Consider the following 26,027-nt stretch of genomic DNA (forward strand, 5'->3'; position numbering starts at 1 on the left):
GTACCACGAGCTTAGTACGATGCTTGTTCGTTTGATTGTGACCATGTTTTATGCAAAAGCTACATACTTATCTCTTTTTTCTTATTTGCCCGTGTGTGTGTGTGTGCTCATACCACTACCGTCGCTAGTTCCTTCGGCTAGTTTTGCGATTAAACCCCCACCGGGCACGGGCAAGACTCGGGCAACATTCGCAAGGCGACCCCGAACCACTTCCACCCTTCTCCAACCGAACGTGTGTGTGTGTGTGGAGGAAGATTGGAAAGGAAAGGGAAGGCAAAAAAGCAAGCAAGCATGCAAGAAACCCTCTAACACGTTCACATGAGATAAGTTAAATTTATTTTGCATATAAATTAATCGCATTGCCGATCCATCCATTGAATCCCTCCTTTTTTCTGCTTTTTCTGTGGGGAAATACCGTTGTAATGCCGAAACGAAAGACGGGAAATAGTGAAGCCTGTGTGTGTGTGTGTGACGAGGAGGAGGGTAACGCGACAGACTGTGTGCGAGTGAAAGTCTAGTTTATGTTTCGCATGGTCCGATCACTTATTAGAGGATGAAGATAAGGAGCATTTCGGTGGAGCAGCCGAGCAGAGCACGCTGTAGCAAAAAAAAAAAAAACACCAAACCCGTGCAAAACAAGCGGAACATAGCCCGCGGGTTGTGGTGGAGGAATGCTTTTTTTTTAAACGAAGGAATTGGACGAGATCGTACAGTACAATTGCAACGCAACCCGACGAGTAAGGGGGTTGGCCTTGTTGTTGCTGCAGAAAGCAAGCAATAGTATCGACATAAATTTGCTGATCGGAATCGGAGGACATAAATTGATTGATTGAGACCGCCGTCATTAAATAACGGATCTAATTTGCTGTCGTGAGATGGAAAATTAAATTAACATGTTTTTATTGTACAGAACTGAATGTAATATAAGGTTCTCTTTCCAACATAATTGCTATGTCGAAAGAAGAAGGCATATTGGATCATTGTAATAAGAAATGTAACGATCGATTGGTGCCGTGACCAGGATACAGTCACTGTAGCTGAGAGTGTATGTTAGAGACTGTATGCAGTGTGTAGTTTACGCGCTAGATTTAAAGTAAATTGTATTGTTTTTGTAAGCTTTTCTGAGTACTTTTCTGTTGATTTTTGTAGAATGTTTCCACCTACCGTATTTGAAAGTTTCCTTTAGAGCGAAATGAGTATTTGTGTTAGCTAGCACCGTGTTCTGTGTTCTCTACGCCGCAACGTCGATATCATACTCATTAACATCATTTTTCCCTTCACTTGTTCTCTCTTCTCTTTTTTCTCTTTCCCTTTTTCACACTCCAATCCCAACTGCACACTACTGAAAACATTCAAATACATTGCGTCTCCTGCAAACCCTTTTCTATTGCACATTCGCGAATTGCGGCCTTCTTTCCGGTTAACCATCATCATCATCACCCGCTTTAGATCGTGTCGTACGACGCTAACGGACAGGCCGTCCGTGCTGATGGAAAGCGTGGTCGCGGACGAGGACGTGGTGGCGGGGTAAGAATACACGAAATCTTACTTACAAATACTTTCACCCAAAGTAGAAACTTCCCCCGTAGTAGTAGCAGGAGTAGCAGTGATGGTAGTAAAGGAGGAGTTAAATTAAAGCAAAAAAAAAAGGATAATGTCAACCCGAGTTTGTGGTGCGTCCTTCGAATCCGTAAACTCGGCTGAAAAGGGATATCTCCTTGGCCTTGAATGAGCGCGCCCGATCTGCCTCAACAACGATTTTGGTAATCATGTTCGGGGTCTCGTTTTGAAGAGCGACCATGAATGGCGCCGGAAATCAACGAGCTTACTCTACGCCCAGGATCATATGATTGCCATTGGGACATCCGGCGAACGATGTTTTGTACCCCCCCCCCCCCCCTCGCTCTGCCCAGTTGTGCGAGCACGAAAGCGAAAGCACGCGGCAACCAGACGAGACAATCAGTTTTCCCTCACCTCACCCATACCCATCCGGCAAAGTCAAAACGACGCGGTGTACGGCGACGATGTCGTTTGCCAAAAAACCTCAAGAGCATACCAACCGACCGGCGAGATCCCGTTGACGACGGTACGGCAACCGTCAACCTCAAGTAGCAGCGGCCTTGCCAACGGCATAGCAGCAGCAGCAGTAGTAGTAGTAGTAACAGCGGCAGAAGTCGTAAACGTAATCGTCGTAGCCTTTCACGGCGCTGTCCCTAAAGCATCAGCTTCCAATATCGTACCGCCGTTTGTCGGATTTCTAACTTTCGTACACACACACACACACAGAGTACCGGCGGCGCACCGGGAAATGGTAGACGGCATCATCATCATCGCTGTCGTCGTCGTCGTCGTCCTTAGAGCGCTTACTTTTATGGCATTCTTTGCGAACGATTCCGGATTGTGGAATACTTTTGCTGCGCTGTTTTTGCCAGACACAACAATTCCCCGCACGTTGCTCCGGTAGTACACTGCTACGTGAAGGGATCCCGTATCCCTTTTTCGCCCAGGTCCCTTTTGTTTGGTGGAGAAAGGCGTTCGCTCTTGCTGCTGCGTGGCTTCGTGCTGCCAGACTCGGAGGACCCTCCCGCCGGGGGGTCAGCGTTTCATCTTGCGCTGCTGGTGACTGTATAGCCTGGAGATGGCAAGAAGTCAGTCCCGTGGGGTATGGGTATGGTTGCTACTTAAAACACATAAAACGGTTTTAATGAATGGGGAGTGATGTTGCAAGGAGACAGAAGACATGGGCAGGGTATACAGGGATATAATGGTTTTAGTCGTATTTGGTTTGTTGTGGTTCGATGACTTTCTCTGGAAGTAAAGAGAGAGAGGGAATGAAATAAGGAATAAGGGTTTGATTGAAATTTGAGTTTCGTTGGGTAAAATTCTATGAAGAAAAAGCCCCAAACCAAAGGAAGAATCGAAATACTCTTTTGATCTTAAGGTACACTAAAGCCTAGCTAACTCCCAACAACCCTTTGGAAAGGGTTCAAGGTCGCAAAAAAAACCGGCAACACATCAGGTGAAAGACGGCGTCTATCTTTTCCACGGCAAGAGTCTCATCCCCTTCGCAGTAGCAAAGTTCTTCATACTCCAATAAATATATTTATAGCAACCGAAGGTCGTCCTAAGAGCGCAAAAAGGGATCCGGCTTTTTTTGCGACTTGGTTCTCGCATCAATAGGACGTTGCTCTCCGTTCCTATCCCTAAGGGTCACACGGGCATCAGCTGATCTGCTTGAATGGGTTTACGGAAGACGTGCCGTGCTCGTGGCGCCTTTTTCATTACTTTCATTTCATTTGCTGCCATCAGCTCCGGTGCCGGTACTGGGGTTGGCGTGCGGTTATGAAGAGTCTATCATCATCATCGGGTCAGGGCCATTTATGTTGGGACCGTTTATGATTGTCGGCCCAGCCCAAGTGGTTTGCTGTGGATGGCGCAGATATGACCGTGTCAGAGGTACGGAAAAGTTGCAGAATTGTTAAATACGAGTCCCACAGTCGTCCACAAGCATTCTTTTATGTATTCCCGAGGCATCAGGCCCCAAAAGACGAGGTAGTAGTGTTGGTTTATCGGATCTTCCCCAATGTAGCCTTGACCGGACGATTGGACGATGCTTCTGTTTTGAGTCGTATCTTCCTAGAAGAAAGGCAAACAAAAAATGGAGCCGGTTCAAGGAACGAGACGGTTTTCTCCTGCTTCCCCATTTCAAACGGTTTGCTTTGTAGCCCATAACTCCCGGGCATATAACACCGAGAAAGAACGGTCCGGGTATTTGACAGAGTTGATACTCTGTTTCTTTCAAACCCCGGCGCTCATCTCGGTGTAGAAGTTTTTCTTCAAAACGATCCGCTTCTCCTACTCCTACTGCCCCTTGCGAAAAGGGAAGAAAGGATTGCCGGGTGTGAAACTTTTACTTGTTGCTGCTCCCCCCCAACAACAACAACGGAACCCAAAAAGCCGGCCGGCCGGCCGGCTTGCGAACAGATGGAATGGATCCTTCCAATGCGCTCTATTGCTCAGCAAGTTGCCATGTTGAGGTTCGGGTTGCAGCACAAGCTAAAGTTAAAAAGCTCCCGCTCCCTCTGTCCTGCCGGTATAAGGCGGAGCAAAAACACATACAGCGCAACGTGAACGGAAACACGAGCACGATGACGACTTGCCGCTTTGGTTTGCAGCCAAATGGTGGGTTATTTTTTCGCCCTTTCGCCACGCTACCAAGCTTGGACTGCGGATCCAAAGATCAGCTGAAAGACCTGCTGCTGCTCGGTGGCGAGATTCCAACGAGCTAGACACTGCTTCCTTGCTCCGTGTGCCGGCTACTGGGAGAGGGGGGACAAAAAAGTGTCCTGTGCGCATCCCATGTCTAACCGTGCGGTGGCAAGAACACGCCCGCCCGGTCCTCTTGATTTTACTACTACTACGAGGTACGGGGACTCTCTCTCTTGTTAGATCGAGTCGAGTGGGAAGTGTTGATGACGAAGAGTCAACGTGGACTTTTACTACTCCATTGACTGCGAATTTTTATGTCAAGCGGTTATGTGTGTGTGTGTGTGTGTTTGCTTGCTTCTTTTTCCGGAGCCTCCATCGGCTCATCCCAATCCCCCAGTGCCTCCTGCAAGAAGCAACCGGAGTGTGGCCGTGGCTATAGAATGTGTTTTGCCGTGGCACACGGAGCAGTGCCTTCTACTTATCCAAACCGTCGAAAGGAAAAGTAAAAGCCATTTGGCATGGTTTGGCACGGTTTGGCTGTGCGGCTAGCCGGTGTACGGTTGGTGTTTTTCGCCCTTTTCCGTCGACACGTTTGCCGAGCAGCAGCAGCAGCAACGGCAAAAGGATTCCCCCGTGGTCGTCACGTGGCAGCAGAAGTCGAGCACCACCGCGTATAGCACACACACACACACACCACCCAGCACCAGTACTATGTGGCCGACGATATAGAGAGAGATTTGAGCTAGGTCGTTCGGGGTCTTTTATCGCACTGCTCGCGGGGCGGCTTCTATTGTAACGAATTCTTCCATCAGCAGTCGTGCAGCCCGGGGAGCGGCACGGGGAAGCTTAATCGTTTTCAAGTTCATCCCCTTATGTGGCTGTCTCGGAGAACGGTGGCAAACACGAGACCGTATGTGCCGTACGTACATACGTACATTTCTTTCTTTGCATCCCATGTGGTGGTGTCCCCGGGGATATGCCGTCGCCCGGTCTGGTTTGATGTTTAGGAATTCCCCCAGAAGTGTTTCGAGCCCGAGTTGCTCATCGCCGTCGTCGTCGCAGACAGGGCGGCACGTGCCACATCGTCTCGAACGACGACCGGAATGGGGTTAGGATCGCTTTGATTCGATTGCGAGATAGACGACGACGACGATGGTACGTCAAACGGTGAAACAGATCTACATCGAGCAGACGATGATGACTCGCGCACGCGATGACTGACGATGGTGACGATGGTATGGTACAGAAAGCAGAACCGCAGATAGAACGGAAAAGATTACTCGCCCGAAGTGAGAAAGTGTGCCAGTCAGTTCGTTCGTGCGTTCGCACCTCTGGCTGCGATGACTTCTTGGCTTGGCGTCGTACGCTAGGATCGTGTCGGTGGTAGGTTTGGTCAAAATGGAACAGGCCTGTGTTGGGATTGGCAAAATCGACCATTAGTGACATACAAACATCTTGTTCAGTGTCAAGGTCTGATTGGTTTTTTGTACCTCAAAAGGTGTGGAAAGAATTACCTTTGAATGTAAGGTTATTAGGTATCTCTTTCAAACACCACAGCCCAACACATCACACCCACTGTTCGCAGTCTTGCGGCATATATGAAGCGATATCGTTATTCCACAATTCCCGCGCTGATCATCGTCGATGGAATGGGACGGATGAAGAGAGAAATAAAAAAAACACAAAACGCAGAACCTTCTGAAGAATCGCTCCCCAAAGGCAGGAAGGCTTGTTGCTCTTCTGGAAGAAAGAAAAGAAGTAACGCGCGGCACGCAAAAGCCCCGGCGCATAATAAAAGAGATATCAAGTATCGGGTTCGGTCGTTGTTGGCGGTGCTGACGGCGCGCACAGACAGACACATAGCAGACAGATTTCGGAAGTTTCGGAATAATCTCGCCCATCCCCCAAATGCTCTCCTCGGGTCTTGGCGGGCTCGGCTCCATGCTGGGACACACAGAGGCACACACAGAGTGCTCCGGCTTCTCATGTATCTTTCTTTAAAGATCCGCTCCCTCGCACTCATACGGCTGTGCGGTTGAACGGCTTAGCGCCATCATCAACACCTTGCTTCGCCTCGTCTTTTGACGGCACGAGCCATACAGAGGTGGAGCAGATATATGTGTCGGGAGACCGGGAAATTGAAAGACGGCCTTTCCACGGCTCGACAGGTAGCCCACACCATTAGACAGATGTACCAACAGACACAGCTCCAGTTTTTGTTGCTGTTGTTGCTCCTGGTGGTGGTGGTTCCGCCACGAATCGGTAGCTTTTTATGTCTTTTTGGGATGATGATTATGAGCCGTTTTGTCTGGTCGAGAGCGTCTTTCCCTCTTGCTGCGGATCGTCGATTTATTGGGATAGGTTCGCGCCTGTACTTTCCGTTCACTTTTCAAGTTTCTGGCTGAATCTCTCGAAAGCAAACCGTCAGGGGGTTTTGATCGTTTGTTGACGTTAAAGAGTGGTTAGTTTGCGCGTGTGTGTGTATGAGTGTGAGGTGCTACTTCAACCACAAGACACTTGAGGGCAGACCATCAGGCGGAGGAACCTCAAACGAGAAGGTGTTCCGGCCAGCGTTGTGTGTTGTCTGTTTGTTTTGTTTCGCGTTTTCCATTTTTCCACCACGGCGGCAATCTTCAAACGACCGTTTATCTTTCCAATCGGAGTCGGAGATGTTTATGTGCGTGCTTCCCTCAGGGGAGGGATTTATGTTTGGCGGTGATTAATAGCCGTGTTTCTTGTTCTTTTTTTGCGCTTCAGTAATATCTGTTTTATTTTAGTATTTAAACCCCCTCTATGTGCGATTATAACGCATCGAAATGAAGCTTTAAAAGCAAAGTTTAGAATGTGATGTCACTGCCCATGGGAGCTTCAGTCAGTAGAAAAGAAAGGGAACAACTCTTTGCCCCAATGCCCATTGGTGACACACTGACCCGTGCGGTTGGCAGAAGGCCGCTAAAGGAAAGCTTTTACCTTTTTGCCAATTTTGTAGCCGTCGGGTTACGTTTTATCTGCAAACGCCTCGAGGCAAACTTCCCCGCGGGACAGTGGCTAGAGGAGGGAAAAAAAGGAATGGCTAGAGTGCACAGAGGTTGGAAAACGCTTTTTCCCATCCTACATAGCGAAGCGGGCAGAATGTAAGCTGCATCTTGCTTCGCTGCGGCCCACTCTCTTCCCGGTTGCATCGTTTACCAAGACGCGAGACGACGGGGACGGGGACGAGGACAAAAGTACCGTTCGTGTTCTAAATAACTTGCGCGCTGTGTCGTGTCGTGTGTGCTTAGAGAGAATGGGGAGGGTAGAAAACCTGTTTGCTGTACCCTGTGGCCCAGTGCAGGGCTTAGGGGAAGGAATTTAAAATTAAATTAATTGATTCTTTCGATCCATTCGGTTTTGGATTAAAATATTTTCCATTTTCCTGTTTTTTGTACCCATCGTAGTAGGTGCTGTAAAAGTAAATCTTCAATTAAATCTTGAAATTAACTATGCTTGCCGGCCGGATAACCTACTTCTTGTGTGCATCTTGGTGTGCATCGTTGCATTTTTCCTAGCGTCGCCCCCTCTCTCTCTCTCTCTCTCTCTCTCTCTCTCTCTCTCTCTCTCTCTTTGATAATTTATCTTTCCACACTCTAACAACACCTTCCTCCAAATGCCGACGGATTTTTTTTTGTTGTTGTTGCGAACAGCGAAATCTGGCGCATCTTCGGGCCACAATCGGGGTAAAGATGGGCCGCGCTTGATTTGGAATTTTGAGCTGCAGCTGCATGTTGTGATTGTGGAGTAAACAGAGAAAGAGGAATAGAGAGGCAAGCATTTAAATTGTAAATTTTTCCACCCCGATTTGAATATGCATCGTGCCATCGGTGCCGGTTTCCACCCGCTTGCTACGGATGCACACACATTCTCTCTCTCTTTCTCTCTCTTGTCACTCCTTCTCAGGGGTTTGGGATAAACGTGAGTCTGCGAACACGTGCGTTTTAGCGTTTCCCAAAAGAGAATGCAGTTTGGCGAGGAAGTGCGATTATTTTTCGCTTTGAAAGTGGCGAAACCAGTCGTTGGTATCTTCTTTCGTTTCTTTACTAGTGTGTGTGTGTGTGTTTGTGGGGCAGTTAATCATAATTTTGGATCATATAAATCAACAAGAAATATGCATTTTGTTGCTGTGTTTTTCATAGCTTTTTCATAATGATAAACGAAGAGGCTTCAATCTTCTGCTGCTGCTTAAAGTCTTGAATATTTTAAACGTATGTGAAGTGGGGTTTGTTTCCAAATCACTTTAAAAAAGATTACTCCTTTGTTCACAAAAAAAAAAAAATGAAAAAAAACAGTGTGTTTTCTATGCATTCAAAAGAGTTTTGCGAAAAGTAGACAATCTTCCGAGAAAACTTGCCACAAAGCGGTACCGACCAACCGACTAACCAGCCAACATTACCATCAAAGCAGGGAAGCATAAAGTTCCGCTACACGAAAACAGCAAACAATCGCTCATAAATATTCGAACTGTGCGCTGTGTCGTTCTTTTTACTTTACTTTGCACACGTTGTGTGTGTGTGTGTGTCCCCTATCCTGTTTTATGGAGGATGTTTTCCTTTTCGTTGTACATCTTGTGATGTTATTTCATTTCATTACAAAGACCTATTTTTACTGTATGTACTCTACTAGAGAGAGAGAGAGAGAGAGAGAGAGGGAGAAGGGGTTTTGTTGATTCTCTTTCTTTGCTCCCCAGTTTTGCGCGGGCGCCCTCGTGCGTGCGTGTATGTGTCAATGTTGTACAATGCAGCTTATTATCGCAGCATAAGCGCAGCGTTTGGTTTGGTTTTGCCGGGAAAGGTGGTGGTGTCCGCTTTTCTTCGGGTCTTGTCCTTCATGTGTCGATGCTTTTCTACGCCAGTGTGCACTTTTTTCAATATTTTCACTGACCGCGCTGATCTCTTGCGGTCTTGCGGGCATTAACTCATTGAATATTTATGGGAACATGGTGCCCGCTGGCAACACGGTTGCTACGGTTACCGGGCACGAGAGGAGAGGAGCACGAGCGTGTGTTGTTTGACCTCGGGGCGTTGGAGAACGATGGGGAGAAAAAGAGAGAGAGAGAGAGCTGTAGCCCTTTGGTTGGGTGAGGCACACCCTCCCCCAATACATCCTGTAACATCATTCGCTCGGGTCGGGCAAGTGGTCGGTTGCGTCATTTTAACATGTAAACGGGTTAAAGTAGTTTACAGCATGAATGTGCTGCATATTTCTTAAAAGGTCAAAAAAGACGACAGAACCAAAGGAATGGAACCAACGAAAAATGGATTGGAAATTGGCAAAAAAGCTACAGCTGAAAGTTCCCTTTTTTTGTGTACACCCACAATCGCCCAAAAGCTCTCCCAGACGCAGACGAATTGATGCCGTTCCCTTCGCCTTCCCCCGGTTCTTTTTGCAATGAAAGGGAAATTTTCTCATTATCGCAATGACCTACATTCAACCGAGAGGGCCCGAGAAGCCACCGAGCAAAACGAGACTTTTGGTCATATCTGGATGCTGCTACTGCAGCGGGGGACAAACCGGTCACAATCGGTGGGTTCTGTGTGTTTTGCCAGTTGTTGCACTTCTTTTTTTGTTGCTCTTCATTTCGCACTGCATAGCGCAAGCGGTACCCACCCTCTGCCCTCGACATCGCGCTTGCCGTGTATTTATGTGTTATGCATATTAAAATAAAAGTGCAAACCCCGACCACGGGCCCCGGGGGTTGCAGCGATACGAGTCGCAGGATAAAAAGGGCGCGCGTATGAAGCTAAAAAGGACGCTCAGTCGAAGAAGAGGAAGAGGTACCGTGCCCGGCAGTGGACAGGACAGGACAGGAGAGAACAGGGAAAGCAAAACCGGCTCTGTCGTGTCGGCAGACATTGAACACACACATACACAGCCGCCCGTTGATGCACATCGCGTGAGAAGCGAAAGAATGAATGCTCTGTGTGCAGGTTCTAGTGGGGTTCCTCGTCTGCTCTGTTTTTTTTGTTTGTTTCCGCTGAAATCAGCAAAAATATAACACACATTTAAACCCGAATGACGCGTCTCGGGGGTTGCAATTTTGTGCAGAAGGTGAAAGTGATGCCATTGCTTCTTTTTTTGTCGGTTTGTCTCGTCGCTTTGTCCGATTAGTAGCAACAAGTTTTGCGCAAACAAGGCGCTGCTTCGACACAAAACTATTTGTGTTTTGTGTGTGTGTCAAATGCGCGGTTTCGTTTAGCAGCTTCCTTACTTCGTTGAATGCATCGGCATTGTACTGTGGTGCAATGCAACGCACAAAGTGTGTCTGTGTGCAAAAGTGCAGTGTTGGAGTTACATCCCTCGCGAACCAAAAGCGTGCGGTGGGGATGAATAAATAACCGTTTTTTTCATCTACTCAACCTCTTCTACAATCCGGTTTTGTGCTGTGTTTTATCGCCATTTCGTGCCTGCATGTGTGTGTTTGCGTGCGTGGGTGGGTGGATTGTGGAGTTCGCGACTTTCCGGAACGGCGGGTCGATGGGCAAGCAAACTTTCTCCTCGCAAAAAAGTGAACTTTGGTAGCTGCAGTCAGGGACGGTGGTGTGTCTTGAGTGTTACGCGCCAAAGTAGGATTTGATGTGGCAATAAATAGGAACTCTTTTGCAGGCTACTGAATCCCAACTAAATGTCAAATGAGTTAAATTCCTTTTAAATTAATTTAAAAATGCCCAAAATCTCCTACAAAATCCTTCAACATTCAATCTAAATTGCGCTCTCCAAGCCTTCTTTAAATGCTTCACTCTTAGGAAAGTACGCAAAGACACGCCGTACATTAAATGCAGCAGGCAACTGAAGTCAAAAGCTGAACTGTGTAGCCTGGAAAACCCCAATCGACCTTACCCGACCGGTGGCTTGTTCTTTCGATGAATAATTCTTCTTGTGTTCCACAGCAATTCCACTGAGATTTGCTTTGAACAGAAAGCGTTGGATAAACTGTCCGAAGGACAACAGGGTCCTCTCAAGGCTAACCAGAGAGTGAGAGATAGAGACACACACAGAAAGGGAGCAGTGACTGAACACTCCACTAGGAACTCTGGAGTTCACAATGCTCCACGACTGCTAACGTTGAAGTTCAAATCAACAAAAAATCATCCGTTCTTTCGCATCAAAGAGCAAGCATAGTGTTACATGCATACAATTACGTGCATTTAATGAAAAAACAGCGAACGAAATGCACGCTAATCAATGCAAGATTTCACTTTCATATAGAACCTGTGTATGTCGCCCTTTGGGGAAAAGGTGGCAATTCTGTTCACGCTTCGTTACAAATGCATTCCACGTGTTTAGGGGACCGCTGGGGACCGGAGTGTTCGGCGTATATGCTAAATATGCTAAACGATTCGCTCCGACTGTAATAATGGTTTATTACGGATTTTCGCCGTCGGTAGAGTTCGGCCCAGGGAGGAATATTTCTCAAGTCTGGGTCCGATTCTTCTGTGCAGTTGTTATTTTTCTCTCATTCGAAAGAAGAATATGGAGGTCCCTTTTCATTTCCAGACAAACACACACACACACACCGACTCTGAAATGATGGCTTTACGTGTTTGGCAGTCGTAAAAGCGTGTTCCCCTTTGCTCAGCTCCCCATCCAGTTCCTTTGGATGCAGTCTACTGCCGAGGTCGGGAGGTGCAGTTCAAGGTACAAACACACACATACACACACACACAGACAGACATGCTAAAGCGCCAGCTCCAGCCCCAGACACTTAATCGTGCAGTGACTCTCGTCGGGTTCTGTCTGGGATCGCCGCGCGCAAGAACGACGATGCTGGTTGCCATTTTCTTCACCAAAACCAGGGGTTAGTTTTCTCCTCGTTCCCTCCTAGATGTGTGTGTGTGTGTGTGAGTTTTTTATGTTTTTGCTTTTGTTCGAGATCTCGCAAAGTTTTGTGTCTTTCGGGCGGCTGACGTAAAACGGGCAGCCGAAAGGCACGCGCGCACCAATGCTTCTCTGCTCTGCCGTCTGGCAGGCGGCTGTGGTGGAGGAGGACGCTCTTTAATGCTCACGCCAAACATGACGAATGTAGATTGGCCTCGCCGCTTTGCTCTGGGGATTACGGAGGTGAGGTGAAGTTAGTTTAATTAAATTACGTGTCGTGTGTGTGTGTTTGTGTGTGCGAGCACGCTTAGTTCGTTCTTTTTATGAGCCTCTTGTCTCGCTTTATGAGCTTTTGAAGAGGAGCGTCTGGCGAAGTTAGCAAATTGCTCTTGCTCCTGCGCTAAGAAACTGTTCACTATGTGAGCAATAGCGAATGAAATAATACAGCCCTCCATTTATCCTGGCAGGTTGCCCTTTAAAGCAAAAGAACAGTGGAACGCACACGCAAATTACATGAAAAATTCGTATCGATTGAACGATTGGCAATCTATTTCCAGTCCGAAGCGAAGCCCTCCCCGCGTGTGCCGGTCAATCGGGGCTCAACCAATCAATAATGAAACACTTTCGATTTCCACACACACACACACACACAGACTGCGTACGAAGCGCGCAGCGGTCGAATGATTTTTCAATGTCCTTTCATGAATAAACAAAACCTCGCGAAAGGGCAGCAGCTATATCGATGTCACAAAACTGAACAGCTGAAAAGCATCAGCGAATTGCGAACCAAACAAGAGCTGGTGTCCGCTGTTTTATCGTCCCTCCCAAAAAAAGGCTGTCTGCCCAAAACCCCCCGCTTTGGTCAAGGTTAAAACTGCACCTGGGTGTGTGTGTGCTCTAATTTAAACATATAGTAAATGTTTAACACACTCACGGTGCAACCTGCTGCACCGTTTGCTGGGTCGCTTTCCCGGCGCTGCATTGATAGCCGAGCGGGGTTCGGTGTAGATTTGCGTGCGCGCCCCCCCACAAAACGGGAGGTCTTTTTTTCGGTCTGTCATGTGTTTCCTGCCGGAAATCGGTACTCGGTAGTGGTAAAAACACACATACATGGTTTACGTTCATTCACATTTTTAGCTTCCCTTCCAACGATTCTACGGCGTTGGTGGACGGTGTCGGTGGACGGGAAGGCAATAGAAAGTGTGCAAAGGGATATATTTTTGTGTTCCCCATGTGTCCGTCCGGTATTTACCTTTCACCCTCCCCAGGCATCGTTGTTTGTCTCCCCCAACAACCCATCCTGGTGAAGAGGTGTTGTAGTCGCAACTTTCACCTCCCCACGCCTAGGTGCACGCCAGGAGGGGCCTAGGTCCAGCAGCGTGTGGATCCAGCCCGTGTGTGTGTGTGCGCTTGCAAGTGGGGTGAGTGGGTGTGGATGAAATCCACCGCCCGCTGATTGCGAGAGCACCAAACCTCGGCTCGGCACGGCCACCCATCACATTTAATTCATTTTCATTCACAACTAACTAAAATCCTGTTGCTGTTGGCTGTTGGCTGTCGGGGTGCACCCGCTGGATGCTCGCTTGTGCTGCTCGCTGTGTGGGGATGTTGCGGATTTTCGGAGGCGCGCGCGCTCGCGTGCTGTTTTTCCGGCGCGATGCAATTCGCATAAATGCTACCCACGGCACACGGTGGGAGATAAAGAGGGATGTTATTTTTTCTCTGTACTCTCACTTTATCCCTTCCCAGCAGCATTAAACACAGAGCGAAGGGCAGAGGTGTGTGTGTGTGTGTTCACGCACGTGGTAACGAATGGGTTTTGTGTGTGCCGATATATGCCGATCTCCATTCAGGCGCCATCCCCCCCCCCTCCCCTAAAACTGGTTGAATGTTTTTATATGTGCAGTCGCTTAACACCGTCACATATTTTAATCTCTCTCCCTGTGTCGTCCCCGTGTAGTGCATCCTTGTTCGGGGGATGTATGGAGCTGCGAAAGTTTGACACGTGCTTTACACACGAAGCTGCAAACACACACTGAGAGTTGTTGTGTTGTACGAGTTGTGAATTAAAATACGGTTTGCATACTGTTTCAATCACACCTTTGGGCTGGGCTTGTGTTGGAAGTTCTCATTCGTGTTTTTGTTTTCTACCACGTGGAAGGTACACTCGATCAGCTGTTTCTTGGGTGACTTCAGCTATGGATGAGCTGGTTGTTACACTTTAATTTTGCATTTGAATTTTTGATACTTTTTTGAGGTGAGAAAGTGTTCATTAAAAAGTAAGAATATTTTGCCAAGGATTAAACATGACTTTCTCCAAGAGAAATGGCTTCAAAAATAGCAAACAAACGTTCTTCTGGGTCAATAACACCATCGCCGTGGAGCCGTTTATCTTTGTCCGGTTTGGCGTGTGCAAACATTCCCGTGCAAAAGATCGATACAAACACACACACACGCTCACACATAAAATAACGATTAAGGATACGGCGTCGTACCAAATCGAGTGGAAGGGCTTTAAGGGCAAAAGCAGCAGCACCAGCGCAGCTTTTATGGGCAGCCGTGTTTCCCATCCGAAACGATATACAAACGGTTGTAAAAATATACGTCCTGCTCCTCGTCCAAGAAAGGGTCGATGCCCTTTCGTCCGTGTCTTGGGAAAACATATATTTTTATGCCACTCGGGGCGCGATGCATTCTGTGAGTAAAAGTGTCCGTGTCTCTGTGGCCGCAGTGGAAACAAACGCAAAGATGACCATCGGCAAATGGCATCTCGTATTGTACGTTTATCGCGTCCCTTTTTCGGTCTGGTCGGGTGAGAGCTGCCCGGAAAAAAGGGGGAAGCAAAAGTTCATCGTTCTTAGTTTTCGGTCAGCCCCCGTGAAGTGTACGGTGCCCTTGAAAAAAGTTTGACTCTACCCAAACGATGGGAACGGCGACGACGAGGACGACGACGACGGTGAGCCTAAGGCGAAAAAGCGCAAGGATATTAAAATCGCACACCCAGACGACGTAAAACCGGGCTTTTACCGACCATCGGAAGGGCGGAAAAAAGGTCATCAAATGAAGCGTAATGGTCCTTTTTTCCGGGAAAAATCGCTCCCGCGCTGCTCTGCTCTTCCCATTTGCCGCTGGAGATCAAGCTGTGTGTGTACGTTTTTTGCCCTTGCTTTCTTTCTTTCGACTGGCTTTCCCTTTACGCGAGCGGTTCCGGCCGCTCTTCGGCTGGGGGGGGTTTGATGTTTTGACGCGTAAGGATTTGGCCAACGGGAGAGTAGCGGCAGCAGTAGGAGGAGGAGGTATTGTGTTGCCGGAACAAGTCCGTATGGCTTCCGGAATGGAAATGTTGCCAAAGGTTAGGGCAACTGCGCAGCTGGTTGTTGGTTGCCCTTTTTTTGTTTCTCGAACTCTCCTCTCTCTCTCCCTCTCTCTCTCTCTCTCTCTTGCCATTCATCCGTCATCCGGCAGTTCCGATTCCTTCGTCGAATGTCAATGACATTGAAAAACAACAAACCCTTGAGAAGTGGAGAAGTTTTTCCTTTTTTTTCTCTCACTTGCTGTTATTTCGGTTGTAAGAGATCCGTTTTCTCCGGGGAGTTTGTTTTGCTGCTTCGGTAGGTGTTGCAGAAGAAAAGAAAAGTACATCCCCCTCCCCTGACTCGGGACGAAAATTAAGGAGCCTGGGTGTCGGTGGAAGGAGGGAAAACACACTGCGTGACTGTGTGAACCTGTTAATGGTCGTCATCGGCTTGCTTGGATGGATCGAGCCGTCGAGCCTCTCGCTTTCTCTCTCTGTCTCTTTCAATCAATCTTACGTGGAAAGCAGAAGAGGTTCGCGTTGGTTGGGCAGAAGTTTGTCTCCCGTGGCGCTCCGCCCGGTACTCCCGGTGCGCTTTTTTCGGGGCATCGGTAAGTGGGAAAATGAATGAAAATTCTCTTCCCCGAGCGGCTTCCGATGCGTAAAAGCGACCGAATGAGCGTAAAAAGTTTTGACTTACTTACACAGGCGGTAGTAACTTTTGGTCGTTTTGGGGGGGTATTTCCCGCGGTTCAAGGGGAGGAAGACAACCAGGACGTCTGCAGTCTTCGTTTTAAGAGGCCTCCGGTGTGTTTTGTGTGGGAAGTTTTTATTTTTCGTCTTCTCGGCAGAAGCATCTCTTAAAGAAGGAAGCAATTCGGAACGTTTTAAGGTCGGTTTTCCATGGGAAATTAATTACGCGTATTGAGATTACGTTTTCGTGTACTTCGTTCTAGGAAAGCGAGATTTCAATAGCATTGGTAATTGAAATAGATGGTCGTACGTCACATTAAAGTCGCGTGTTTTGTTTTGCTTTACACTCTGCTGTTCCTCATTTTAGCTCCATTTTTCCCTATGTTACCTTTAATATTGCCTTAAATTTAATACTTTTTCCTTCTTTTCTTGTTTACAGGTAAGTTTTATCACTTTTCAAACGATCAAATGGATTATTGGTACACAATCACGGGCGTTTCTGCGGGTTTTGTAAGTATTTTAAGCAACTTTATGATACCCTTACCTTGCAATCCGGGCCGTGGCAGCCATCTTGCCATCGTTGGATCACTAAACCACAGGCCCGTTCAAAAGCAGCCAGCAGGAACGTTCCCTGTGTCCTGCGTCCTGGAAAACTTCCGCAGAAAAAAATAACCCCTAAAACCCGAGTCATGTACCAAAGTGTATGTGTGTGTGTGTGGCCTCCTCTACACTCCCCGCTCTTATTCATCTCGGTGTATGAAGGAAGGCCAGTTTGTTTTTTCTTGTTGTTGTTGTTGTTGTTGTAAGTGCTCCCTCTTTCTGGGCAGGATTTTGCTTCGGCTTTTAACCCACCCACACTCCACCCACTGTCGTGCGGTGGGAACGAAACGATAGGGCGAGCGGGAACGGGTAGAAGAAGAGAGCCAATTAATTCCTGCCAGTGCGCGCTGTTTTGGTCCTTTCCACTGCCACCGCTTCCACCCTAGCTTAGTGTGTGTATGTGTGTGTGTGTGTGTGTGTGTGTTTCCACGCATGGAAACTCGTGGTCTAACATTGTAACGTACCCACACACACACACACACACACATGGTCGGAATTGCTCTCCTCCACCACAAAACAACGAGCGAACGCGTAGCTGCGTCCGATTTTCCTCCTCCTCCTCCTCCCGAGCTGGCTGGGATCCGACGGAAAATTCACCCCACGAAGAAGAAGAAGAAGGACGGCGGGTGTGGGTGGGTGGGTGGATGGAACCGGTGAGAAATTGTGGGCACCGCAAAAAATCGATTTTCGTCAGAATTTGATGAGATTTTCCCGGTTCGACCGACCGGTGTGGTGTTGGGGTGTGCGAAGGGAAAGCAAATGTGTTTTGTTTTTCCCCCACCACCCCGTTTCTTGTTCGTGCGAGGTGAAAATGGAAGGAGCGAAAAAGAGGAAAATTGCCCCCACCCTCCCACCCTTCCCGTGATGTTGTCCCGAACGTGTGCGCATATACTGGTGGTTTTTCGTGCAATATTTTTTTTTGTCTTCCATTTTGCCCGGAAAAGCCCTACCGCTGGAACGTGTCCAGGGTCTTGTTTAGTGGAAAAATATGCAAAACCATCGCACTGGAAGCTATACACACAGACACACACACGTGGTCGTGTGCTTCGTTAATGTTTCACCGACCAACCGTTGCGCGGGGAGGGGCAGTTGGAAAAATCGTTTGCTAAAATGCGAAAATTATTCAATATAAATAACTTACATTAGTGGCACATGCTGGCTGCTGCCGGGCTGGGCTGGCGTGCTTCTGCTGCTATTAAGGATGAGTTTGAAGGGCAAATAAATAAGGAAGGGTGGTGCGAAAAACACGGTAAGAAGGAAATATTGTTACAGACTTCCGTTACAGCAAAACAACACCGTGCGGGAAAATGTATTACAGTCGTCCAATCTGGAAAGGAAAATGACCTCCAAGGCGAAGCTAAATCTCTCCCAGGTGAGGCTGGGCCTCGAAGGACCTTGCATATTTCGCCCTCCTTAATAGCCCAAGAAAGAGAAAGAGAGAGGGATAAACAGGGACACACACACCATGCGAAGCTGTGTGGACGTGTGGAAAACACTAACGCGAATACGCGAAGCTGGCAGCATTTTTCTTCTTTCCACCGTTTTGTGGTGGTGGTGGTGGTGTCGCTGGTGGCGCAAAATATTGATTGCCTTTAGCAGGCAGCAAGAAGAAAGAAGTGTGCTGGGGAGGAGGAGAAGGGTGAAAAACACTATTTCAGAGGGAAAGACCTCCGCCTTGGCGTGGAGACGGCGGCGACGGCGACCACGTAGAAACGATCAAAGGCAGCGGGCGAAGGATGCTGCTGTCGAGATTGACAGTGTGTGGCCCAACGGTCGTCGTCATCATTCTCTCGTATGTATGGGTGTGCTTTTCCTTGCCGTGTCGCTTACCCAGTGCCACGTGGATGTGTACGTTTTTGCGCTGTTCGAAGGAGCAAATCCTCCCGAAAGCGACTTTTAAAGCGATTTTTTGCGATAAAATTTTTAAATCTCCACCTCGAGGTGAAAAATTGAAACCGAAAGGCTTAGTGTGGAGGTTGAAGGCCACTTGGAAAATGCCTTCACCAAGGAGACGTGAACCGTGCAGTTGGAGAAGGAAATGCACTTTATCTCGAAAGGAGAACGCCTGCTACGGTGGAACAACAAGGACGCTTCCTGGGAAAGCGTTCATTCTTCGTCTTTCTGTCGTTTGTTTGGCAATTCTTTTTTCCCCCTGAAAATCGCAACCAAAACTCGCTCTCGCCGCCCGGTTGGTCGGTTGCTTGGCCTTTTCGTTGGAATTAAAATACATTTTCTTGTATCGATTTTCTGTGCGCAATAGTATTTCGCGCCCGCGCTTCTTCGCGGTCTGTCGTTTCCTCCCCCCCCCCCTTCCTGCGCTACCCCTCCCGGGCCACCACCTGCTGGAGTCCTGCTGGAGCTGATATTGAGCAGCGATTTTCCATCGCCCTACCCCCCAACATGTACTGCCTGTCCTGTCCGTTTGCAGAGAATAAGCGAGTAAAAGAGCGTGTGTGAGAGAGAGAGGGACAAGGCAAAGGTTTCCTTCCGCAGCACACAAGCATCCATTTGCGATTTGTTTTCTCTTTTCTAACAGCACTCGTGTGCCGTTTCGTTCGCTCTCTTGTATCGCTGGCCTTGTCTCACTCGCTTCTTGAAACCACCACCACAACCGAGGAGCAGGCGGGAGTTTATTTTCTTGCACAGGAAAATTCATTTTGGCGAGGAGGGTTTTCCCTGCACACCATCACACGTACAGAGTCGCTCTTGCACAAACACACACACACATACACACCGAGCCATGGTTCGTTTCATTCCTTCACTCGCCGGAGCAAAAGTGTACACGCTTTTCTTTCCACTTCTCCGCATGGCACCCCTCCTGCCACACCCCCACCCACAGACCAGGTCCTTATGTAAAGGCGGGCAATATAAAAGGGAGAGGCTGCCGTATACGTATACATAAAGGGCCCTCCCCCTGCCCCGGCCATTCTCATCCGTGCTTAGGGGGAGCTGGGTGGTGCTGGGTGATTTTTACTGCGTGTTTTCCTTCGCTCTCTTTGCTCGCTCACTCTCTCGCTCTCTCTCTCGCTCACTCGTTTTGAGTGAGTATGGGGTCGATTTTCCTGCCTTATTTTTGCCCACTTTTCCACCTAACCCCCCCTCCCACATTTGCTCTAAGCTAACGACCACACTCATACACACACGCGCATACGAAACGAGATAGTCGTTGAGTTAGTTGAGCACCCCACGAGCGAGTGACTGTGTAGTGGTGTAACACACCAGCGTGCGTAGAATATTTTAGCTGGAAAATGCCCCCTCCTCTTCCATGTTTTATTTCCACCCTATCGTTGTGTCTGTGTCGGCGGCAGCCGAGTGCAAACATAGGAAAATCCTTCCCGCTTGTTAGAAGGTGGTGTCGTCCTTTCTGGTGGCCGCACACTCCGACACACTGCAAGAGCATGTTTTCGTTTTCTCGTCCGCAGTCGCTCTGTGTGTGTGTGTGTGTGTGGGAGCGTTGCGTACCGGCACTCTATCTATAAATGGGTGAACCCGGACGGAGGTTGCAGGTGGTGAAAAATGAAAGCAGAAAAGCATTCGTTTGGTTGCGCCTGATGGAAAACCCCAGCTGCTGTCACTACCGTGTTGCAAGCATGGGCCGTCCCCGTTGCGTCCCGTTTTCCAACAACACCCCCACAAGCACATCACTCACACACACACACACATCTACAACGCAAGGTCGGGAAGATTGGGGCGAGGCATACACACGCCTGTCTTCTGGTAAGGAACCGGTTGGAGAGAGTATCCTTTTGCAGGAGGATTTGGAAAGGGAGCTTTTGCAGCGTACGGGCAACAAAGCGGGCAGCGGGAGTGAATGCATTCGCTGCAAGGCAGAGAGGGGAGCCTTTTAGCGTCATGGGATCGAATTGTCGCCGTTGACGTTTGATTGATCGAGTCGGCTTGGGGAGATGGTGGGAGGGGGAAATAGTGCCTGCAGATGGGATTCGCGCTGCTGGCGAAACTATTCCTTGTGGAAAGCGGCGGCTACCATGATTTCATGTGGGAAATGTGCAATATAATGGATGGATGGAATGGTTTTAATACCAGCGGGGTTTTATCATATTTGCAATGCATTCAACGACGATCGGAGTTTATGATGCTAGTTATGATTTATATAAAGTTCAATGGTTTTGGTATTAAGGTTGGAGCAAATATGATTTAAAAGATTGTTGAGCTACAAGAATTAAGCTCTGCAATCATTCCCAGTTTTCGCTGCCCACAGCGCAACACTTATTTAATGCGCAAATAAGTTAATTTTGTGAGCAGCCACTGAAACCTTCACGGACGACCCTCGTCCCTGGGGAACAGCTACACGTAGAGTGTGTTGTCTATGCATTAGACACTTTCCCTCCCCCAGCCCATCGAAAAGGCTCAAAACCACAAGTGCAATTTTCATCACACGACAGCGACGGCTGTACGCAAACTGCACAGGGACCCAGCGTGTTACGCATATTCTAACAAGTGCACTCCTGCAGAATGGTGGCCCTGCCTAACAATGGAGCGCAACCCGAAGCCGCCACCAGTTGTGGCGGAAACAAATTGCTCCACATCCTCGAAAATCCAGCCGCCTACGGTGTGCGTGCACCAATAGAAATGCGCCGTTTTTCCTTTCCGCCTACAGACAGAGAGAGGAAATGAACGAGAGAGAGAGAGAGAGAGACAGAGAGATCTATCGAAGCGAGCAAGGGTGTGTGTGTGTGTGGGGCTGTTTCGAAAGGCACAGGAAATATCCTTGTCAGCGCTGGAGATGACCGTCGTGTGTCGGGTTGTGATGCATCCCAAATGCCGGGCGGTGCAATTTCGGTGCAGCGGTGTGCTATAGATGCTGCTGCACCTGCTGCCATTTCGTGTTAGTCGTGCCCCAACCGGGCAGGGAGGGAAGTGGTGGTACGAGAGGCACAATAAATAACCGGACCGGGAAGCCTTTTGCCTCTTTGTGCGAAAGCGAAAGCGCTGGGTTGAAGAAAATTAAACTTCAAATTGAAGGCGAATGGCGGAAAAGTGCGTATGTGCGTGTGGGAACGCTTTTCCATTTTCCCTGTGGCGGGAGTGGCAGGATTCGCTTGCACACGGACTGGCACGTTCGCTTCGTGTGGTTGTTTATGGTTTTTATGTTGCGTTCGTCGTCATCTCCAGCGACATCAACTGGGTCCGCCGCCATCCTTTGGGGGGGAAGGGGCACCGTAACATGTCTGCAAACCGACCGGGATACATAATGTGTACGTATGTGGCCGTATGTATGGCGGCACCGTGTCCTTTATGTGCTCGGCGGTGATGGTCTCTCGTAAGGAAGCGAGTCCGTCCGTTGCCTTCATCGACGTCGTTGCCGTCGTCCTTATGTATGCCCGCGACCGGTCATCGCGATGACGCTCCACGGGGAGGCCACCGCTCGTTGCACAGACACACACACACGCGCGCGTCTGTGTGTTGTTGATTGGAAAAGCTGGCGGGGTATAAAAGATAGAAAGGAAGCAATTTCTAAATCTGCTCCAGCGCGTTCCCCGCGTGTGGTGGGGGACAGGAATGGTAGGGAGCACGGGGGATAGAGCGCGCCACTGTGTGTGTTGGCCAACAGCAGGCATGTGTGTTGTGGCGGGAATAAATTGCATAAATTACATACACACACACCCATCGCCCCCTTTTGCTTGCCCTTTTCTGCTGCTGCTGCATGCATAAAGGGAAGCCATTTGAAAGAAGCGTGTGCGTGTGCGGGAAGTTGACGGGCGGGAAAGGGCAGAAGGGAAAGCCATTTCAGTGGAGGTGAATAATAAAAGGACGATGTTGCTGTGTGTGTGTGTGTAAGCTTGGGATGAGAAAAGGAGATTGAAGCGAGAGGAAGATGGCAAGAGTTTTGTCAAAGTCTGGGACCCTCACACGTGGGAGCGGACAGATAAGAAGAAGAGAGGATGGGAGTTTTCCGGGCGGTCGGTCAATATTGTTGAAAGTCTCCGGGGGGAGGGGTTTCCGCCAAGTTTTCACCATTTCGCGCTGATATTGTAGTGCAAATTTTAAAATGTTTTCTTGTGAGAGTTTGTCAAATCTTTCATTCTGTCAAACGTTTATCTTGGAGTTGAAGATTTCTTTGCAGAGTTCGTTCCATCTCTTCAAGAAGGATAATTGAACAGCTAAAAAGATGATAATATCTTTCAATAATACCCTCAAAATTAGCTTCTTCTTAGGTCATGCATTCGAAGCAAAGTAAGAGGTAAAGTAAGAGCCGCATAGAGCTCCACACAGGATTATGATGTAATGTCTGTAAAACCATTTGTGACGAGCATTGAGTGTGTATAATGCCATCCTGCGTCCATCCAACCGCTAGATAGCGCTAGTCGCTGTCGATTTCCCCTTTTCAGGACACACGCTCACGCGTCCCTCACTCGCAGCTAATAATTTTCCATCGCGCAACGTTGCATCAAACTCCGTCCGTCCGTTCCCTCGCAATCCCACCACCCACCGGAGGATAATAATCAGACAACACAACCTGCGAGCTACGGTGCAGGTAATGCAACGATTTATGGCATTTTCCCTCGGCATGCCAATCGTGTGCACTGCCACGAACTGCTTCCCTTTATTGGCGGCGCAGATATTGGCCCTGCCGCATAATTTACCGCCAGCCAGCCAGCCTCCAGCCCTTCAATGTTGCATCCTTTCGCCGACTGATAAAAGGAAGGTGAATGAGCAACACACACACACACGTATACAAGAAAAAAAAACACCCCAACACAAGAAAATCACAAGAAGAGACAGGAAACCCCGTGCACAGACAACGAACCCCCAGCCATCGTCTGCCCCGTTCATTCATCCATTCATCACTGCCATGGCGTGCGCGCATCGTGCGGCTTCGTGCGTGCGTGATTGTACCTCACTGTATGTGTGTGTATGTGTAAGGCTTCGCGCGTCCATAATTTATGGGCGCGAGATCCGCCTGTCTATCCTTCTAATTGCCGTTTTATTGCACTGCAGCGAATGCGCGCTCCTTCGCCGCATCTTTTCCTCGTGCTTCCACGAATCCGTTTTGATAAACATTAAATTACCTGCTGCGGATGGTTGTCTGTGCATGTATGCCTGTGTGTGTGTGTGTTGTGCGAGATGCACAAGAAATTACATATGATAAGGGGCAATTTTGCAGTGCGAAAGAAATTACCATCCCACAAATTTCCGGCCGCTGCGCTGGTATGTTTTGTGGCTTTCCTTGCAGGGGCGTGCAGAAGAAGGGAAGGAAAGCCAAAGAATGCACCGGAAAATGGGTGGTGCCATATCGCGCCAACATAAGGGGTGTGGAACACTTCACAAGGATTTTATCTGATTTTTGCCGCAGAAGCCTCACTGCGCTTTAAAGCCGAATTTGCGAAATCGAAATGAATTTGCTCAAGCAAAAGGAAACCTTCCTTAACATGATTTGGTTTGAATAGATTCGCAAGAACAATGCAATAACTTAACTGCAAGTAAAGTGTCGTTTTACAGTGCACTTCCTCACTGTTTGCGGTCGTTTGCCCTCTAGGGGGATCTACATCCGTAGCAAAACGGGGAGGATGTTACATTGTAGGATCGGGCAACGGTTGCAATTTAAAGCCAGACGGTCCATAAATCCTTCAATTGCCGATCAGCCGAGGTCGGTATGTGTGTGTGTGTGCAATAAGAATTTATTCGCTCACGAGAAGCCCACACACACGCGCGCTCCCGCCCAAGCGGTGATTGTACATTATTATCCTGCATTTTCCTTCCCTTCTCCCGGTGGGGTGGTGTTTTTTTTTTCTTTTCGTTTTTCGTGTGGTGGTTTCTATTTTAATTAAACGTTTCTCGTCTCTATTTATTGCGCACGGGGCGTACTATAAAAGCAACACTCGGCTTGTTGCAGCATATTTTGTGTTTAAAAAGCAATGACCGCTTTTATTGGACATCAAGCTGACGCTTTGCTGTCGGTGTGGATAGCCCTGCGGGTAAATTGTAGCACGAGTGTGTGGGAAGTTGTTCGATCGAATCTCAGCGAGGCTGGGGCAGTGTGTGTATACTTTCTGCGATAACTTCTTGTGAAAACCTTATACAATTATTGCTAATCAAAACACCAAATTCCTTGTATATTTCATTACATTTAAATGTCTTTATACCCCTCATCTTATCCTTTTTAAATGAATCCACTTTTATTCCAAAATCACATCCCAAAATTCCACCTGAAATATGCCCAAAAGTATGACTGCTTTAAAAAGCTGGAGCACGAGTGGATTTCCGTTCATTTTTTAAAGTTTTGCAAACAGCAATAAAGAAAAAAAAATGCACGAAACACAGCTTGAGTTGGGGGGATGAACCACCAAAAATACCAAACTGCGCACACGTCGTTGTCGTCGTCGTCATCGTGTCGAACGGCGGAATCGCGTCGAAGGGAAAAGGCGGGTGTTAGGCGGGGAATGGAATCTTGCCGAAGGTCCTGCCATCTAATATTTTTTTCCTCGCATCCACGCAAACCTACACACACACACACACATGTGCACCAGGGGGTGGGGGGTTCTTTTTTTGTACCACGCAAGGGTGAGGGGGGAGGGAGGTTTCCCGCTATATTTTCGGCTGGCATCCCCAAAAAACGGGATCTACACATCCTGCGCCCTGGTGTGATGCGTTCGTTTTTTTTTTGCAGCTATTTTCTTTTGCAACCTTTCCGCGTGCTCCGTTCGTTGGCCTTTCTCTCCCCCGTTTCGTGCAAATGCGTCTATTTCGCGCGAGGGAGGGTAAGGATTTTCGCGCATTCCTTTTTTCCCCCGGCGCACACACACACACCGGCGAAGCAGATAGGGAAATGCATGCATTTGGAAGATATATGATGAGCCGAAATGTTTGGCCGGAGAGAGAGAGAGAAAAAAATGTTTTCTGCACACATATTCAGCAAAAAAAAAAACGAATCTCATCTCCCTATGGAAAAGGGTTCAAACCCGTGTTATTGTGTGAGATGCTGGCAGGTTCTCTTTTTTTATTTGAAATCGTTTTAGCTGTACAACTTTTTTGGTATTCAAAAATGAAAATTGAGTAGGAGAAAGATTGCAATTACTTACTGGCATGTGTGTATGTGTGTGTGCACAGCAGTTTCAGTCAAAAGGGGGTGGGTTAAGTTCGTGAAAGAAAGGTTCTCCGTTTCCCTTCCTAAAGGCTGCGTAATCTTTGAATGCGTTTGGAATATTTTTTCCACCCTCTGCCCTGCGATCATTTGCATTCTTTTGCGCGAAAAAAAAACCCACTTGGAAAAAGTGAAAAATGCTTTCCCATTTTTTGGCCACTGGACGTTTTTGCTGTACGCTCTGTATACGCTGTACAGCATGTTTTGCGTATGTTTCTGCGTGTGCGTATACTAAACGCTGGAGGAACAACGCGGTCCCCAAGGTACTGCGTGGCG

At 48.2% G+C, this 26,027-nt stretch overlaps 1 protein-coding gene and 1 long non-coding RNA gene across 7 annotated transcripts in view; one reads left to right on the top strand and one right to left on the bottom strand.

Annotated features, from left to right (window-relative positions):
• The window catches only part of LOC5667160 (methylcytosine dioxygenase TET), a 163,342-nt gene that overhangs the window by 39,746 nt on the left and 97,569 nt on the right, over window positions 1–26,027 (top strand). For 4 of the 6 annotated variants that reach the window (XM_061642239.1, XM_061642240.1, XM_061642241.1 and 1 more), the window contains one exon: window positions 1,450–1,527. The exons of the other annotated variants lie outside the window; for them this stretch is intronic. In XM_061642239.1, the coding sequence (XP_061498223.1) occupies window positions 1,450–1,527 (78 nt within the window). The remainder of the gene's footprint in view (window positions 1–1,449; window positions 1,528–26,027) is intronic. 6 annotated transcript variants of the gene reach the window in all.
• LOC133391148 (uncharacterized) lies at window positions 314–18,951 on the bottom strand. The gene is made up of 2 exons (XR_009764633.1): window positions 17,790–18,951; window positions 314–2,808 (listed from the first exon to the last, which is right to left on the bottom strand). It is a non-coding gene; the product is annotated as an uncharacterized LOC133391148 (long non-coding RNA).

Source organism: Anopheles gambiae, chromosome 2 (genome assembly GCF_943734735.2).
Source record: "Anopheles gambiae chromosome 2, idAnoGambNW_F1_1, whole genome shotgun sequence".
NCBI classification, from domain to species: Eukaryota; Metazoa; Arthropoda; class Insecta; order Diptera; family Culicidae; genus Anopheles; species Anopheles gambiae.